The sequence below is a fragment of the Choloepus didactylus genome, chromosome 6, assembly GCF_015220235.1.
Source record: "Choloepus didactylus isolate mChoDid1 chromosome 6, mChoDid1.pri, whole genome shotgun sequence".
NCBI lineage: Eukaryota > Metazoa > Chordata > Mammalia > Pilosa > Megalonychidae > Choloepus > Choloepus didactylus.
Genome location: NC_051312.1, coordinates 93480712 through 93497264, shown reverse-complemented (window position 1 = coordinate 93497264; position 16553 = coordinate 93480712). Strand labels below are relative to the sequence as shown.

At 47.1% G+C, this 16553-nt stretch overlaps 1 protein-coding gene across 1 annotated transcript in view; it reads left to right on the top strand.

The window, feature by feature from the left end:
• The window catches only part of TENM4 (teneurin transmembrane protein 4), a 771745-nt gene extending 760897 nt beyond the window's left edge, over positions 1-10848 (top strand). The window contains exons 32-33 of the mRNA XM_037840847.1: positions 3318-3460; positions 6209-10848. Of these exons, the coding sequence (XP_037696775.1) occupies positions 3318-3460; positions 6209-6967 (902 nt within the window). The 3' untranslated portion in view covers positions 6968-10848. The remainder of the gene's footprint in view (positions 1-3317; positions 3461-6208) is intronic.
• The last annotated feature ends 5705 nt before the right edge of the window (positions 10849-16553 follow it).

Genomic DNA, 16553 nt, shown 5'->3' with positions numbered 1-16553 from the left:
AGCTACATTCATACAGTCATGCATCCAAATCCAGTTTTTAGCAAAGCAACCACATAAGAGGCCCCTGACATGTTCTGTTTGGGTTCCATTTTCCAATTCCTACCTACTCTGTGCCAGACCTATGCTAAGGATCCAGAAGTGAGTTGGGCATAGCGCCACCTTCACAGAGCTCACAATCCAAGACGGCTTTTCTCAAATTTATTTGACTGAGACCAACCATAAGAAAAAATTTTACATTGCTGTAAAACAATAAAACAAAAATTTTGCAAAATGGTGCTTAAGTGTAAAGCACTTTTATATTATCTAGTCTATTATAGCCTATTCCATTTCAGTAAAAATGGTGGTCATAATCTCCCAAATAGATTTGAGTACATGGTGGGTCATATCCCAGGGTTTGCAAAACCCTGGTAGACAAGGGGAGATTTCATATAAACAGTCAACTTTTTAGCAGATTGGAAAAGATTGGCAATCTCTGAATTAAGAAACCAAGATACAACTGAATCATACTAAATCTTCCCCCACTTGACAAACCCTGAACAAATAACTGTGGCTGGGAAAATAAAATGCACAGATTGATTTACTCTAGCTCACATGATTCATTTCTGAGAACTTTAATGGAGTCAACTTCCCTAAAATTATATGGATACTCCAGCTGGGACAGCAGAATGGGGTGCTGAGAAGGCAGCCAAAAAATATATCCCCTATGGATGTATCGTGCACATTATTGCATTTAATCTTCACTTGAAGCCTGTAAGATAGGAATTGTTGACCCCCATTGACAGAGGAGGAAATGCGGTTCAGAGAGTAAAGTAACATGTCCACCAAGAAGTGGCAGAATTGGGATTAGAACCCTGCTCTAACTCCAAAATCCTCATTCTTGGATTTAAATACCCTTGTTAAGTGCAGAGCTGTGCATGTGTGAAAGTGATTATTATTGCTTGGGTTTCATTACTGTCCCAGGCAACAGCACTGAAGTCTGGGAAGGATGAATAAAGAAGAGCTTTTTAATTTAAGGGAAAAGTCTACTTCTGATGTCATAAGAAGGCGGAGTAAAATTCCCAACTCTTCAGAAAAACACTGTAGAAAAACCAATGAATAAAAAATTTTAGCGTTTTTCCTAAAGGCATAATTGGGAAGTTTCCCACCTTCCATCACTTGTAATTAAGGCCCAGTCCTCTTTTCAGAGCCGTGGTTTCCTGGGAGTTTGCAGTGTTCCTAAGGGAAGCTTTCCTTTGTAACCATAAATTCAGATGCAAGTTCTCAGCCTCAAGTAAAATGATTTTGTAGGTTTTGTTTTTTATTTTTTTCTTTCTGTTCTGTTTGTTTTAATTTCCCAAAGAACTAAATGCCAAGACTCATGGAATCGAGACTTAAAAACTCGATGAGGAAAGGGACTTTGGAAAAAAATTGGTTCAGGCCCCTCATGTTACAAACGGAGCTCCAGGGACACAGAGGCATGGGTTGGAGGAGGTAGAGAAAACCTTCCAAGAGCCAGGAACTGAGTTGGACACTAAAATATTATCAAGTCCAATAATTTATGTAACACACCTAGAATAGCTCTTGCTATACAATAACTGCCCAATAAATGGCTATTCTTCATGACTTGGTGATAATAGCCATTTCTATCCTCAATTTGCAGATAAGGAAACTGAACCTCGGGGGTTAAGTAAATTGTCCACATTCACACAGTAAGTTAGGGAGTCAGAGTTTGGACCTGGGTGTGTCTTGCCTCATCTACCATGTTCTTGCCCTGACATGATCTTGCCTCGTAAGGCTGAAGGTAGTAGTAGAACCTAGGTGTCCAAGCTTTCATTTTTACCACCACTGCATCTTAGGGCCTCCAGGTTGCACACCCAGGAGAGAGGCCCCAGGACTTCCAAAACAAAACAAAAACACACATTAGAAGGCAGGCATGAGGTTTTTGAATGTGAGGGCAACATGGGACTTGCTGACAACTGCTACTGACCCCACAACCACACCAGCCACTGGTATGGGCTCAGGGCCTGAGTGGGGTAGAGGAAACTGAAAAGGCATTCAGCCTCTGCCTGGAACCTAAACAGGGTTTCTCTGACCAGGGGTCTGTCTCCTTTGGAAAGAACTCAGAGGCAGGCCTGGATGCCTGGTTGGCTCTGAGGCCAGGCTCTGATCCTGCCTGCCCCAGACTTTGGATTCTGAGTCTTTGGTCCACAATTGCTTTGGCATCTTCACCTGCCCCTTCCCAAGGAAAGGTGAGCCATGCTGGATACAGACTGTCTGTCTCCTATAGGCCCCAAATCAACTCATACCTGCCATTCCAGGCTCTTCCTGCTTCACCACAACTTTCCTTTCTCATTCTCTCTCAGCCATGCTAGCTGCTTCCTATATACCTGAACATTCCCTGCACTCCCCTCCCCTCCCCTCCCCAGGCCTGAGTGCTCAAGGTGAGGGTCCACGTGTTACCCCGGTTTTTACTTCCCTATGAACGCAGTACTGGGCACATCAAAAACACTCAGCCAAGGAACTGCTGGTACACGTGTGACCCTCTTTCTTTCTCTTATGTCTTGGCTTCCTGATTCCATTCTTTATTGAGAAAAATGCTGCTCCTTGAAATTGCAAAATCCTACCAAATCCCTATACCTAATAGTTTATAATAATTAATAACCCCCAAGAAATGTTGTGGAGATACCTTTGGGGCTAGATTCTCAAGCCCAATTTACAGACTGGAAAATGAAGGCACAGAGAGGTTAACTGACTTGCTTAGAATGTCAGTAAATGAAAGGTAGGATGGGGGGAACCCGCTTAGATCTCTAGTATAGACCATTTCCATACCCAGTGGCACTTTGACCCTGAGGCTCTAAGCTGTGCAAAGGAAGTAGAGAGAGGAGAGGGAAGTTTTGTTTCTTAAGTGAACATTTTCTCCAAAACCCGATCATTAAAAGCTTTCCTTTAGGTTTGGCTGCTTTATCCCTCTGTGTTTCCTATTGTTTTTGGGGGTCATGGTGGGAAAATCTTCATCTGTCAACAGCTGGCCCTGAGTACGAAACTGTAGGTCCTGGGGGTGGATGAGGGTAGAAAGGGAAGTTTGCAAACCCAGGTTTTACTTAAGCTTCATCTCTCTCGCATATTTCCCTAGGAGGGGGATTGCTGGGTCCCAGGAGTAAGGTCGGCTTTAATATCACAAAACAGGTTTCCAAAGTGGTTGTGTCACTTGACACTCCTCCCAGCAGGGCTCCACGCTTGCTCTCCCACCTGCAGCTGAACTCTAGGCTGCTGCATTGGGATCAGTCACTCCTGACGTCTGCCTACTTCACAGGGATGTTTCTGCTCTCTCCACCCAGATGTCAACAGCTGGCTGCTCACCTTTGGATTCCAGCTGCACAATGTGATCCCTGGCTATCCCAAGCCAGACACAGATGCCATGGAACCATCCTACGAGCTCATCCACACGCAGATGAAAACTCAGGAGTGGGACAACAGCAAGGTAATTCCTGCACATGGCTGCCCACCCATGGGCTATTCAGACATTACAGGAGTGGGTCCAACCAGCTTTTCAAGAAAGCTTGGGGCAGTAATGGACAGAAACCAATGCAGGGCCTCCACTGTGCCTGCCAGAGACTGTTCAACAGATACTTAGTAACCCCAGCACTGCACAAGCCACTGGGGACCCAGCTGTAACAGCACAGAGACCCTCACAAACTGCATTAAAGATTTGTGTATATTACGCTGAGTTTGCAGTTCCACAAAAATAATGAGCCTTTGTCACCACCCAGAACAAAAGTGCAAAGAGAGAAGTTGTGTTCTAAAATACAAATGTGACATTTTCTGAGCACTTTCAATATACCTGGCCTTTGTGAGTTATTCTACATAAGTTAACTCACAAGTGTTCTGTGGCATTGTTATCCTTATTTTACAGATTTAATGTCTGAGGCTTTCCCAATGCCACATAGCAAGGAAGGGGTAGAGCTGGGATTCAGGCCCAGATCTGTCTGTCGTTTATCATCCTTCTGATGTGCAGTGCCTGGCACATTGTAGGTGCTCAATAAACATTAATTTCTCTTCCCTTCCTTTTATGACCCGATTTCAAAGACTCAGACTTTTATAGCTTGAAAGGTCCTTAAAAACAATCCGTTCCTACCCTCTGACCTTATGAATTCATTTGCTCATTTGTTCCCTTCCACATTCATGAATTCTGTACTAGGAGCTGACTCTATGCCAGGCCCTGTGCTGTGGCCAGTGGATGCAGGAAAGAATCAGGCAAAACAGACCTTTAAGGGGATCCCAGTACAGGACACAGCAGACTGAAGAGGAAAGCAGGGTGGTCAGATGTCTTACTGCTGGTGTTGGGAACTTTTTTGCATCCAGATTTCTTATTCAGTCCTCTAATCAATTTGGTTCCTTTTGGCCTCAGCTTAGCCGACTCCTTCCTCCAGGCTCCAGAGGATGTGATTCTGACTTCTGTGCTCTGGTGGCACCCTATATTTTCTCTTGCAAAGCATTTATCTTACTATATTTTGATTCCTGTTTCCTATATCTCCACTAGACTATAAGCCCCATGAGGACAAGTACTGGGTTTTTTTTGTTTGTTTTGTTTTTTAGTATCCAGCATACAGCCTAGCACATAGTAGGGGCATGGAAAACTTTTGTTGAAAAAACAAATGGCTGAAAGGAGCAAATAAGCATCCCTGTGAGATAGGTATCTTTTCCCATTTTACAGATGAGGAAAACAGTATTCAGAAAGAAACTTGCCCAAGGTCGCTCAGCTGGAAAGTAGCAAAAGAAAAGGCAATGAGAACCTGAGTGTGTCTGGCTGCAAAGCCCATCCTCTTTCTGCCATCCTCTGCTGCCCCAGCCCTTCCCATTAGGCCCCCCTGCAATTCCCACTATCCCTCCAGGCTGTGCCCAGATGCCCACAGTGTTTGCTGTCCCCAGGGCCACTTCCAGCAGCCTCAGCTCGTCCTCCTCCCCTCCCCACCAGGTTCTCTTCTGCACTCCTCAGAGCCCCAGTCTCTGACTGCCTGTTTGCCAACCTTGCCTGTCAATGAATTATTGATTTCTGCCCTTGGCAAGCATCGGAGATCTTTGCTGTTGAGCACTCCAGCTTTTGCGAAACTCTAGGAAATAATTGTTCACAGACAGGGTTCTATTAATTATAAAGAAGACTTAATTTCCATGAGAAGCCGATGTGTCTGTTTCTAAAGCCCTTTCTCTGAGTTGCTGATAAGGCCCTGGGGGCCTTTCTGACCATGAGTTCCCAAGCTCCCTCAGCCATGGGAGGGACATGCATATATTATACAAAGCTGGGAGGGCCCAGTTTGTCCTTCAAAACAACCAAGAGCAGGGGTGCCTGAATAGCCCCAAGGAAGCACTGTGAGCAAGAGACTCTCCTCGAGAACCATTTCTAACCACCATGAAGAGTAATAAAGCAAGGTAAAAGGGCTTATATAGATCATTACTTTTTGTCTTACTATACCTTTTTTGCCAAGAGTGCATTTTTTGCCAACCCTTCATCTAACATCGCCCCCTTCATCCTTCAGGTCCCAGCTTAACCATGAGCCTGTCCTTGTACCCCACCTTCTCCACCTCTCTCCTCCACCTTCAGACTGAGATTCTTCTGAGCCTTATTTGATCCTTACTTTAGTAATCCTTGAAGCTGAGCACTCCAGCTTTCACAAAACTCTAGGAAATAATTGGGTTCGAGTTGAACACTTACTAGCTGTATGACCATGGGCCAGTTACAATCTCTCTGAGCTTTAGTTGCCTTAAAGGTAAAATCAGAATAGTAATAGTACTTGCTATATAAAGTTATTGTGAAGATCAAATAAGATAATGAATGCCAATTGTTTAGCTCAGAGAGCAAGAACTGTTAGCCATAGTCATTATTACCTCTCTTAGACTACTAGTTACCACATTTGATTGTTATTTGTTCTCATATCTGTCCTTCCCCACCAGACTATAAGTTTCTCAAGAGCAGGGATGATGTCAAATTCATATTTGTGTCTCCACATCCCAGAACAGAACCTGGTACAGAACAGATGCTTCCTTAACAGTTTCTGAATAGAAGCATGGGTGAATGGATGGATGAAGGAAGTCTGGATGTTATGGTAATTGGCAGGAGGGTAGTGCTACAGGTTAATAAATACATGTTCTGTTAGTTAAGCTGATTCTCCAGGCTTCTGCATTTTTTTTTCTTCGTCTTACTTTCTCTCTCTCACTCTCCTCCCCCCATCAGTCTATCCTCGGGGTGCAGTGTGAAGTACAGAAGCAGCTCAAGGCCTTCGTCACCCTAGAACGCTTTGACCAGCTCTATGGCTCCACTATCACCAGCTGTCAACAGGCCCTAGAGATGAAGAAGTTTGGATCCAGTGGCTCAGTCTTCGGCAAGGGGGTCAAGTTTGCCTTGAAGGATGGCCACGTGACCACAGACATCATCAGCGTGGCCAGCGAGGATGGGCGGAGGGTTGCTGCCATCTTGAACAATGCCCAATACCTAGAGAACCTGCACTTCACCATCGACGGAGTGGACACCCACTACTTTGTGAAGCCAGGGCCTTCAGAAGGCGACCTGGCCATCCTAGGCCTCAGTGGGGGGCGGCGGACCCTGGAGAATGGGGTCAACGTCACCGTGTCCCAGATCAACACAATGCTTAATGGCAGGACTAGACGCTACACAGACATCCAGCTCCAGTATGGGGCACTGTGCTTGAACACCCGCTACGGGACGACATTGGACGAGGAGAAGGCACGGGTGCTAGAGCTGGCCCGGCAGCGAGCCGTACGCCAGGCTTGGGCCCGTGAGCAGCAGAGACTGCGGGAAGGGGAGGAAGGCCTGCGGTCCTGGACAGAGGGGGAGAAGCAGCAGGTGCTGAATACAGGGCGGGTGCAAGGCTACGATGGCTTCTTTGTGATCTCCGTCGAGCAGTACCCAGAACTGTCAGACAGCGCCAACAACATCCACTTCATGAGACAGAGCGAGATGGGCCGAAGGTGACAGAGAGGGCCAAGGCCTGGACTTCTTGCCAAAGACAGCTACTCTTTTGTGGCCGCGTAACTGACTGTGTTGTACTAAAAAAAAAAAAAAAGATAACAAAAAATAACAAAAACAGAAAAACAAAAAAAAAAAATCCTTTTTTTAACAAGTGCAGAAAACAAAAAAATACTGGTTGCATTGTAACTCATGCAACATCCTTTTTTAAAGAAACGAAGAACACAAATTTGGCCTTCACACATTTTTTGCAAAGAACAGAAGGTATTTTTTTTCTTAGTGTGATCACAATGAAAACTTAATTGTCTTTTGTTCCCTTTTATCTTGAGGATTTTTCCTTGTTGTTTGGGGTACGTTTCTCCTCGCAGAGACACATCTCCAGGAGTGTGTCCTTGTCTGTCCCTAGGTACTTGGTGTGATGTGAGACACGAGTGTCTGTGCTAACTTGTCTCATGTGCAACAATTTCTTCTCCAATGGGGGTTGGGCAGGAGTGATGGGTGCAGAGGGTAGTAGGCCAGTGAAAAAACCCTTCCCAGGGGGCCTGGGCAGAGGGTCTGTAGAACCTGAGGATCTTTGGCTAGCTCCTGCAGAAGGAATGTGACTTTTTATTCACTGTGTTCTGTGCCTCCAGAGAACCACAGATGGCTTCATCTTGCTCCATAGAATTTCATGATGTCATTCAGCACCTTTTTCAGGATGTTTCAAACTCCTGTCCCAGCTTTATATTTTGATGCTAAATGAAGCCCCCTACCCCTTTTGCACATCCCATGTAGTTGTCAGTGCCGTCCCCATGCTGGGATGAAGAAAGTGTCTCCCAGGTCCTTTCCCCCAATCTGCTGACATAACATCCTGGTGCTGAGAGCCCCACCCTCTACAGGATGGCTGTTGTCGGTTGCTCTTACCATGGTGTTCCTTATTGATGATCTCCTCCTATCTCCCATAGTCAGATGTGAGAACCAGCACTGCACAGCAAGCCCTCAATGTGGGCACCATGACCAGTGAGGGAAGGCCACCCACAGCAAAGGGATGGCAGTGGTGGCAAGGGTGCCAGCCTGTCTTCCTAGGTGACACCCTCTCCCCATGACCTTGGGTGTCTTCCCTCTACAGCTCAGCTGCCACCAGTGAGAAGTAGGAGTGTAAAGAGAAGTGCTTGGTGGACTTTGATTCTAGAAAGATGCTTAGAAAAAGCCAAATAGAGGAAAGTATGAGCCAAGCATCCTTCTAACTAGCTCCTGAAGTCTCCTCTGCTGCCCATATACATGAGCTAAATGCAGGGCTAGAACTCGGCAGGACAGGCTTTCAGGAAATTCATTCTGTGGAATTCTAAGACAGCTTCCCCTCTAGAGCAGCCCTACCAGGTTTTTAAAGAAAGATAAGGAGAAAGGAGGAAAGAGCTAATTTTGGAGTGCCTGTCTCGGTCGTGCAACCCTACCAGGATTGGTGGTGGTTCCTGTGGTGCCCATGAATCCAGCTGCCAAGCTCGGATTATTCCTGGGAAGACCTGAGCCTGAGGTTATCAGGAAGAGGGTTGAGCCCTCCCCTCACAAGGAGAGTATGTCCAGGGAGAGACAACAGCCAACAGGCCAAGGAAAGCGTGGACGGGAGGGGAGAGCAGCAGCAAGAGCTAGGAGCTCCTTGCTCAAGATTCCATTCCTGGTTCATCTGTCTAATAACCATTGTCATTACCACTCACAGGAGGCTCTGGGAGATAGGAGGGGAAGCCAAATGCTTCATTTTGAGCTAGGCTTCTTAGAAACTGGGACTTTTATGGGTTACATTTACATTAAGTGTGGAAAATGAATTCTTAGTCTGAACTATTCCCCATGGAAACCTTGTTGGACTGATAAGCTCATGGCACCTTTATAGCCTTACTTACAGAGTCTTCAGAATATTACACAAGTTAATGAAACCAAGAAGGTCTCCTACTGCATAAGAATCAGAGCAGCATGTAGTCTGGGTTCTGCGTGGCAGAAGGAGGTGTCAAAGCTGCTCAGGGAGAGGTTTCGCCTTACCTATCCCATTGGGATTAGAGGATGTGTTTCGCTAAGTGCTCTTCCTGTTTCCAAAAAAGTCATACTGCCGCGACAGTGTGTCTCAGCCTGTTTGTCCGCTGGTTGCCCATTGCCTCTGGATCCAGAGCTCCGCTGAGTCAAATACGGTGCTTCCCAGGCACACTATGCGTGGCATGGGCTGGCCAGGGGGGCTCCCATCTGGCAGGATCATTCTTGGATGGGATGGAAAAAAGTGTGGTCTGAAGAACACAAGTTCTTTATCCAAAAGAGACTATGCCTCTCAAAATGTACTCGCGATTATCAGGGGTCCATGAGCAAAGCTTTCCTGCCCATCGCCTGGTTGCCTGACACCAGTCAAGACCCACTGAGGACATCTAACTGGATGTCAGAGACAGCGATGAGGGCCAGAGGAACCATTTCCCTGCAGCTCCCCATCCTCTCTGTCCCTCCTCCAAAGCCAAACCCACCCCAGTCCCCACCAAAGAAAGGATCTCAGGTGGCAAAGGCAGCATTAGGGGCCTCAGTTTCATACCTAGGTTCTTCGCTACTAGAGACACAGCTTCCAGCCTTGGCTCTTTTGAGTCAGTCTCCATTCAGACTGGAAGGCCAGTTTGTGCCTCTCCTCTCAGTCTTTACCCCTGATGAGATCAGCAGCCCCAGTCCCACAGCAAGGGTGATTCTGAAGGCATGAACCAGAGTTCCAGGACCTGGCTTAGTGGCCTCTGGGCACCAAATCCCATCCTGCTGGCACCTACCCTTTTGGACACAAACTAACCCAAATTTGTCCATTTGTTGGAGCTACAAGCACTCCCTCCCAGGCCCAAGTTTATGACATTCTGCAGAGGGTTAGCTCCTGACCCCAGAGAAAGGTTACTTTAGAAGAGATCCTGCCTTCTCCCTCATCCTCCACAGGTACCAGTCAGGCCCTCATCCCCAGACCCTCTGCCATCACCTTAAATAGGACTTCAGTGATTCCCCAACTTTATTTTTGGTAGGATGTGATTTCCTTTTTACCCACACTCCAGCCAGATCTCATTGGAGGGTGGAGCTGTGACAAGAGGAAGCGGGGACGAGGAGGAGAGCCATGGTAAGTTACGGCTCTGTCAGCCCTGATGCTTCTCTCTCCAAATTGTTTGGCTGAGAATTAACCCAAGGACCAGACCAGTGCCTGATTACTACTTAGGGATGGAGGATTTGAAACAACCCCTAGAAAACTGAATGGAGGTTGAGAGTGGCCAGAGGGTGTACTTGTAGATAATTAGAGTAGGGTAGGGTTGGGAGCAGAAGGTCACAGCAAGGCAAAGGAGGTGAGTAAAACCTGGCAGTGTTTATATGGACACATAACAAGGAATCAGAATTGTTTAAAAAAAAGGACCTTTACAGCTGTGACTTTTAAGTGTCACCTTTATAGATGGCAGGGAGTTCCATTAGGCAAGACAAGACTTCTAACGTGAAACCTTAGAATGTGGTTCTACAATTCCCGGCATTGTATTTGTGGTAACTCCTGGTGAAGGCAGTGACACTGAGCTTTGTGCCCAGGAGAAATGAGTGTGCTAGGCCTCCGCAGGGTCTGGAGGGCTTTGGGGTCTGAACACCTGAAGGCTAAAGTTGAGTTTGTTCCCCGTTCCTCACAGCAGCCACTAAGCCCAGGAGGTGGTCTCTGCTCCAGAGCTGGGGACACCCCTGCCTGAGGGATTGCAGAAAGAACCCTGTCTCTCCTTTTCTTTGGAGCCCTCCATTTGAGGCTCGTAATTCCCAGCTAGGTTTATACACTTCTCCATATTTTATTGGAGGGGAGAGAATTAAAGGAAAAAGGAAAAAAAAAAAAAAAGAACTTTGTAGTTCAAGGCCTTTTCATTTAACCTTCCAAAAAACAGCAAAATCATTTTACAGACTCATTGCTCAGGTGATAGAGAGAAACTTTATCCTCTCCAACCTTTACATTCTCAAAACCAGCCTCGTTTACCTGACTGCCCCAGATAGTGGTTAAACTCTTCGGTTTCATTACGAGTGTGCATGTGATTGGACGGGGAGAGTGGGGGAGGCCTGGGTGACGGCCAGCGTTGTGTTTCATACCCCCTTTGGAATGCCAAAGGCATAATCCTGGGTGACCTCCTGGTCCCCAAGAAAATGTGATTTACTCTGAGGGCAAACCGCCAAGGAAGAACTAACCCTCGGGCAGGCTCAGCTGCCCACGCAGACGCGGAGCCCAGGGGCCCAGCAGTGCCCCAGCAGCCCTGGATTCACCCAGCACCAGAATCCCACCCTTCCAAAGCTGCCTCTTGTTCTTGAGGACTTCTGAACCCGCAGCTTCGGCACCATGACTCTGGGCCAAGCTGCCTCTGGACGACCGACACTGGAGACTCTGGCCTTACCATGCGGAAATAGTTTTCCTGACGTCTGGAACTAATTTTGAGAAGTTTTTTTTCTCAGCACTTGTGTTTCTAACACTGTATTCTTGACTGTGTAAATACTGACAAGGCTGTAAATAAATGCAGATGTAGATACCTTCTAGAAAAAAAGGGGGGGAGGCATAAAAACAAAACCAGAAGTGATCCCGTGTAGCCTTCGTTGACAAATAAAAGAATATTTTGTGTTTAAAGGTGTTGGGTGGCCTTTGTTTGGAGAGTAAGCCAAGGGGCTTCCTATCGCCTGTGGCAGCCCCGAGCCCTTCCATGGAGGTGGCGCGTCTGGGTGGTGTCTCTTATCAGGATGCCCTGCAAGGAGACTCAGTCCTGGGTCCCAAAGTCCCTCCTCAGTCGGCCAATGCACGGTGTCATGAAGAGGGATTTTTTAGGGGCCACGAAAGCCCTGGGACTTCACCTCACAACTGATTGAGATGAACATCAAGGCTGCCTGACATCCGCTCCGCCAGGCAGTGTCCGGTTTCTTCCCTTGATGGCCCAGGAACTGACTCCAAGGGGCAGGCAAGCCCGACACTGCCCTGAACAGAGAGGCTGTGCTCGTCACTAGGCACACACAGCTGCCCACGGCGCCACTGCGTTCTACTGGGTGCACCTTTAAAAATAAGCAACTACATATTCATCACAGAAATCATTGTAATCACCTAACAAAACATAAAAAAACAAAGGAAGAAAATCAGATAGTACCGCCGCCCCAACTCAACCATTTAGCACTGCTTTTTTCCCCTTTTGCGTATTCTCAATGGGTCTTTTTTTTTTTTTTCTTTTAACCTAAGGTAGTTGTAATCACAACATACAGGTAATTTTTCACCCTGCTTTTTACACTTAACTTCAAATTTAACCTTTTAGCTCTAGGAGTCAGGGATGACAGCTGGTGGCTTAGGAAAGCACATTTGCCAAGCCCAGCTCCCTGATGTGAATGGCAAGCCTTATGAAAATTCAAATAACTGTCCTTAGGGGACAGGAATAAGAGCAGGAGGCCTCATCTCCCTCCAGGTAGCCTCAGGGCTGGCCCACCACCCAACCCTTGGGAAGGAGCGTCAGGCTCCGGCCCCTTCTGTGCAGCAGGGCAGGGCTCCTTGGGCACTGCTGCCCACGCCATCGGGCTGCTGTGGCACTCAGGTAGCAGCTGCAGTGGTTAAAAAAAAAAAAAAAAACAGCTTTTGGAGTCAGGTCAAATTGGGTGCATAGTCTGGTTCTAGCACTTACTGTCTTACCTAAGGCAAGTCATTTAACCCCTTCCATCCGTAGCAAGGATGTGATGATTCCGACCTCTCCCGGTTCCTACTGAGGGTACCTTAAATGAGAGGGTATGTCATGAAGCCCATAGCTCAAAACCACACAGGCCTTCACCCAATGTACATTTTCCGCCTTTAACTTCTCTTTCCTCGCCCCACCTGCCTTCCTTCCAAAGTCTAGTGCTCTTCCACTACACCAGTGGGTCTCAGATTTTGGCTTGCATCAGAATCACCTGGAGAATTTGTTAAAACACAGATTGCTGGGACCCACCCCCAGAATTTCTGGGTGGGGGGAGGGCTCAGAATTTGCAGTTCTAGAAGGTTCCCAGGTGATGCTGATGCCCCATCACACACTTTGAGAACTACTGTCAACTACATTGGCCTTTATGCTATGCACAGACTAAACTACCCAGCACAGCATCTAAGATGCCCTTCGTCGTACCTAATCTAGAATTTCCAGCGAGTAGAGTAGGTGTCCCAGGACCTTTTCTGCTACTGTCCCTCCTTTCTTTCTCCCACAGACACTGCCATAGGCTGCATGAGAGCAGGCATCAGCCCCCAAAGATATCCACAGACCTTCACGCTTGGAAAATCCCACTCGCTCTTCACGCCCCAAACCCTCTCACTGTTCATTCCTCTCTCAGAAGGCATTCACTGAGCATCTACCATGTGCCAGGCCCTTTTCAAGATGGGACTATTCATGAGTGTGAGCTCCTCAAGGCCAACAGAGACTGTATCTAATCTCCCCATATCTCCAGAGCCCAAAGCAGTGCTTGGCCATGGAGCATCCTCAAGTCAGCTTTCCCTTGGCCTCAAGGTGTATCTGAGAAAGAAAGGGGTTGTCTCCTGTCCCCTTCTGAGTGGATGCCACCCCTCCTCTGAACTGAGTGTTCCACCTCCCTCAGCTGCTCTCCTGGCAAAGCTGCTATAGCTGCCACAAAGCCTCTGGAAAGGAAGAAGGGATGGGGACTAGGTTTGTCTGCCTCCCAGTGTGCCCCAGCTCCTCACCTCCCTCTGTAATCACAACCGTCAAAGTTGTTTGGGTGATGCAGACTTTCCTGAGCCATCAGAGGCCATGGAGATAATTATAACATATGAGAGAAAGGATTTTAACACTGTGGGATAATATGCCTTTTCCCATATCCAAGGGAAATGTGTCTAAGAAGTTAAACCTCTTACAGGGACATTCCACTTCATCACGCCTCACTCTGAACTTGTTCCAGTCCTCAAACTGAAAGTCTGTGGGAGTTTCTCCTTCCAACCTCCAAGGTGGAAGTCACTCTCCAGCCCTTTGGAAGTTCCACCCCCACTGAGGTCCATCCCTGTTCTCCATCAGACAATCTATCAGAACAAAAATCCCAAGCATTTATTTCCTCAATTCTGAATAAATACGTCTGGAATAACCCCAGGGTGGGCAGCCTCCACTCCCATGCCAGGCCCCTTTCAAGGTCTCCTGGGAAGCAGGAATTGCAAATACATTCTTTATGCTTTCAGAAGTCCAAAGTATATTCGTTAGCACACGTTGGCACGTGTCGGGACATCTTGCAAAGACAAATATCAATATTCAGAGGCAGCTTTGAAATTCCTTCTGATGTCTATCAACATTCTTAGAGTAACAACCTCTTTCCTAGTCTGTGAGACAAGAAAAGAGCAAATGGAGTCACTCTTTCAGATACAGATATTTATTATATGACTGAGTGGATGGATGAATGGATGGATGGAGGGTGGGAGGGAGGATGGATGGAAAAATAATGGATGGTCAAATGAATGACTGTCATAGCTAAGCTCTTGAGTAAGCCTGGAGGAGGAATCACAATTAATCAGCAAACATTTAATGTTAAGCTATCCCAAGCAGCCTTAGGAAACCTAAAGATGTAAGACAGGACCCTTTGTTCATAAATATCACCACCCAATCAGGGACTCTAGGAAGATTCAGGAAACAGACTCTGTCACACCAAGGAGCATGTGCTATGAATCATTACTCTGTATGTCCCAGTGCCCAAGCTTGCCAGAGCTCAAAGTCTAGTGAAGGAGGGCAGAAATCTTCCAGGTTTGGCCCTGCAGAGAGGTGGCCAGAGGCCAAGTCTCTGGATCCAAGAGGCACCATAAACTCAAGCTCAATCTCAGTCTAGGGAATGGGGAATTTCCAGAATGATAGCAGTAGCAGGGCAGCACAGCCAGGGGCTCCAGGCAGGACAGTGTGTAAGAATGCAAATGAAATAGTGTAGGGACTCTTACTGTTAGGGCCATTGGAAACAGAACCCCATCAATGCCCAAGGGTCTGAATCAAACCCTGAGGGGAAGTAGGCAGAAGGGCTAGAGGGGCATACAGCAAGGCAAGGCTCCAGGCACGACAGGTAAGCTGGGCAGATGCCCCATGTCCACACTCTACTGATCAAGGTTTGGTTGTGGGAGGAGCCAAGCTCTGGGGACTTAAACTCACCTCCTGCCCAAGGCCATGATTCTCTGACAGCAGGACCAGCTCCAGCCCACACATCCTGCCGTGGCAAGGCTCCAAATGTGCAACTTGCCTCATCAGCCTGTGATCTGGGCCAGAAACTCAGAGACTCCAGCTAGCTTGGGGGAAGAGAGGGTTGTATAACCAAGTGCTAAGAAAGTGGCTCAAACAATAAGCACTTTCCACGGTGCCAAGGAAGGAGAGCTCAGTGTGGGCTGGGTAGGGAGAAGGAAGGAATCTGAGAAAATTTCCTGGATGAGCTGGGTTTGGGGAAATGGGATTAGACGAGAGGGGAAGACATTTCTAATGGGATGAATGCACACTGTTCACATGGATTTGGGGGAGCCGAGTCCCCCAAGCCCTATTCCTTTGGCATGAAGCCAAAATTCCCAGGCCTCCAACCCATTATGTCTCACTCCTTTTCACACAATAAAACACACAGTGTTTGATATTTACATGTAGGACCCATTCCCACGGTATACCAAGATTTCGTATAATACAGGGGTAAGTTATATACAAATCCCAGCCAGCAGAAATGCCTCCTTCTTCTTCATCACTCACAAAACCTATCAGAATGCAAGTGAGGAAGACTGATAATTTTACAGAGCTATTTTTGAGTGCACTCTAACTTATAACAAAAGTTATTAATTTGCAAAATCAGTGCTTTAGTATTCATAATGACTTACTTCTTACACACTGCATGTAGAATGCATGAAGAATGGGAACAATTGCTACCTCCCTTTCCTTTCTCTTTCTGGGTGGGGAAAGGAGTTTCCTATAAGATGATCCTAAGAAAAGAATTTGTATGAAAGTAATTGATTAGGAAGTATCCCAGGCAAAACAGGTAGATAAAGGAAAGGGAGAAGAAAAGGAAAGGAAAGAGGGCCAGTCCTAGGAGAGAAACTTTGGCTCAATGCTCTGGAGAGCTGTGGAAACAATCTAAGTCACACCGTAGAGTGTCCCCGCCAGGGCCAGGGGACTGGAGTATTTACACCTCTGCACCTGTCAGTCACTGGTTAAGGGCCGACCCTGGGGATGTCCTTTCCCAGGCGCTTCTGGCTCTCTGTGCACCCAGATAAAGGGACCCTCCGCAGCCTGGGCACAGCCCACCTGCAAAGAGTTCCAGGTGTTGGCTGTTGGGACTGAGTGACTGCAGCTGTGGTGCACAGGAACATGGGAAAGGAATCTGAGGAGGTTGGTAGAGCCTGACAGCATTTTCACAGTCTCATTTCCTGGCTCATAGTGGAAACCTGGAAAAGCTGATTGACCATTGCCTAATGAAGGAAAGATGCATCCAAGAGAACAGAACGCAAGAATCTCCTTATGAAGCTAACAGAGGGCAGGACTCCACCTGTTTTCCTTCCACTGTATCCCTGGCACCTAGCACAGTAAGCCTTCATAAGTATGCGTTGAATGAATGATGAATGAATACATTCTGGTGGTTCTGTGATCTGGGAGCT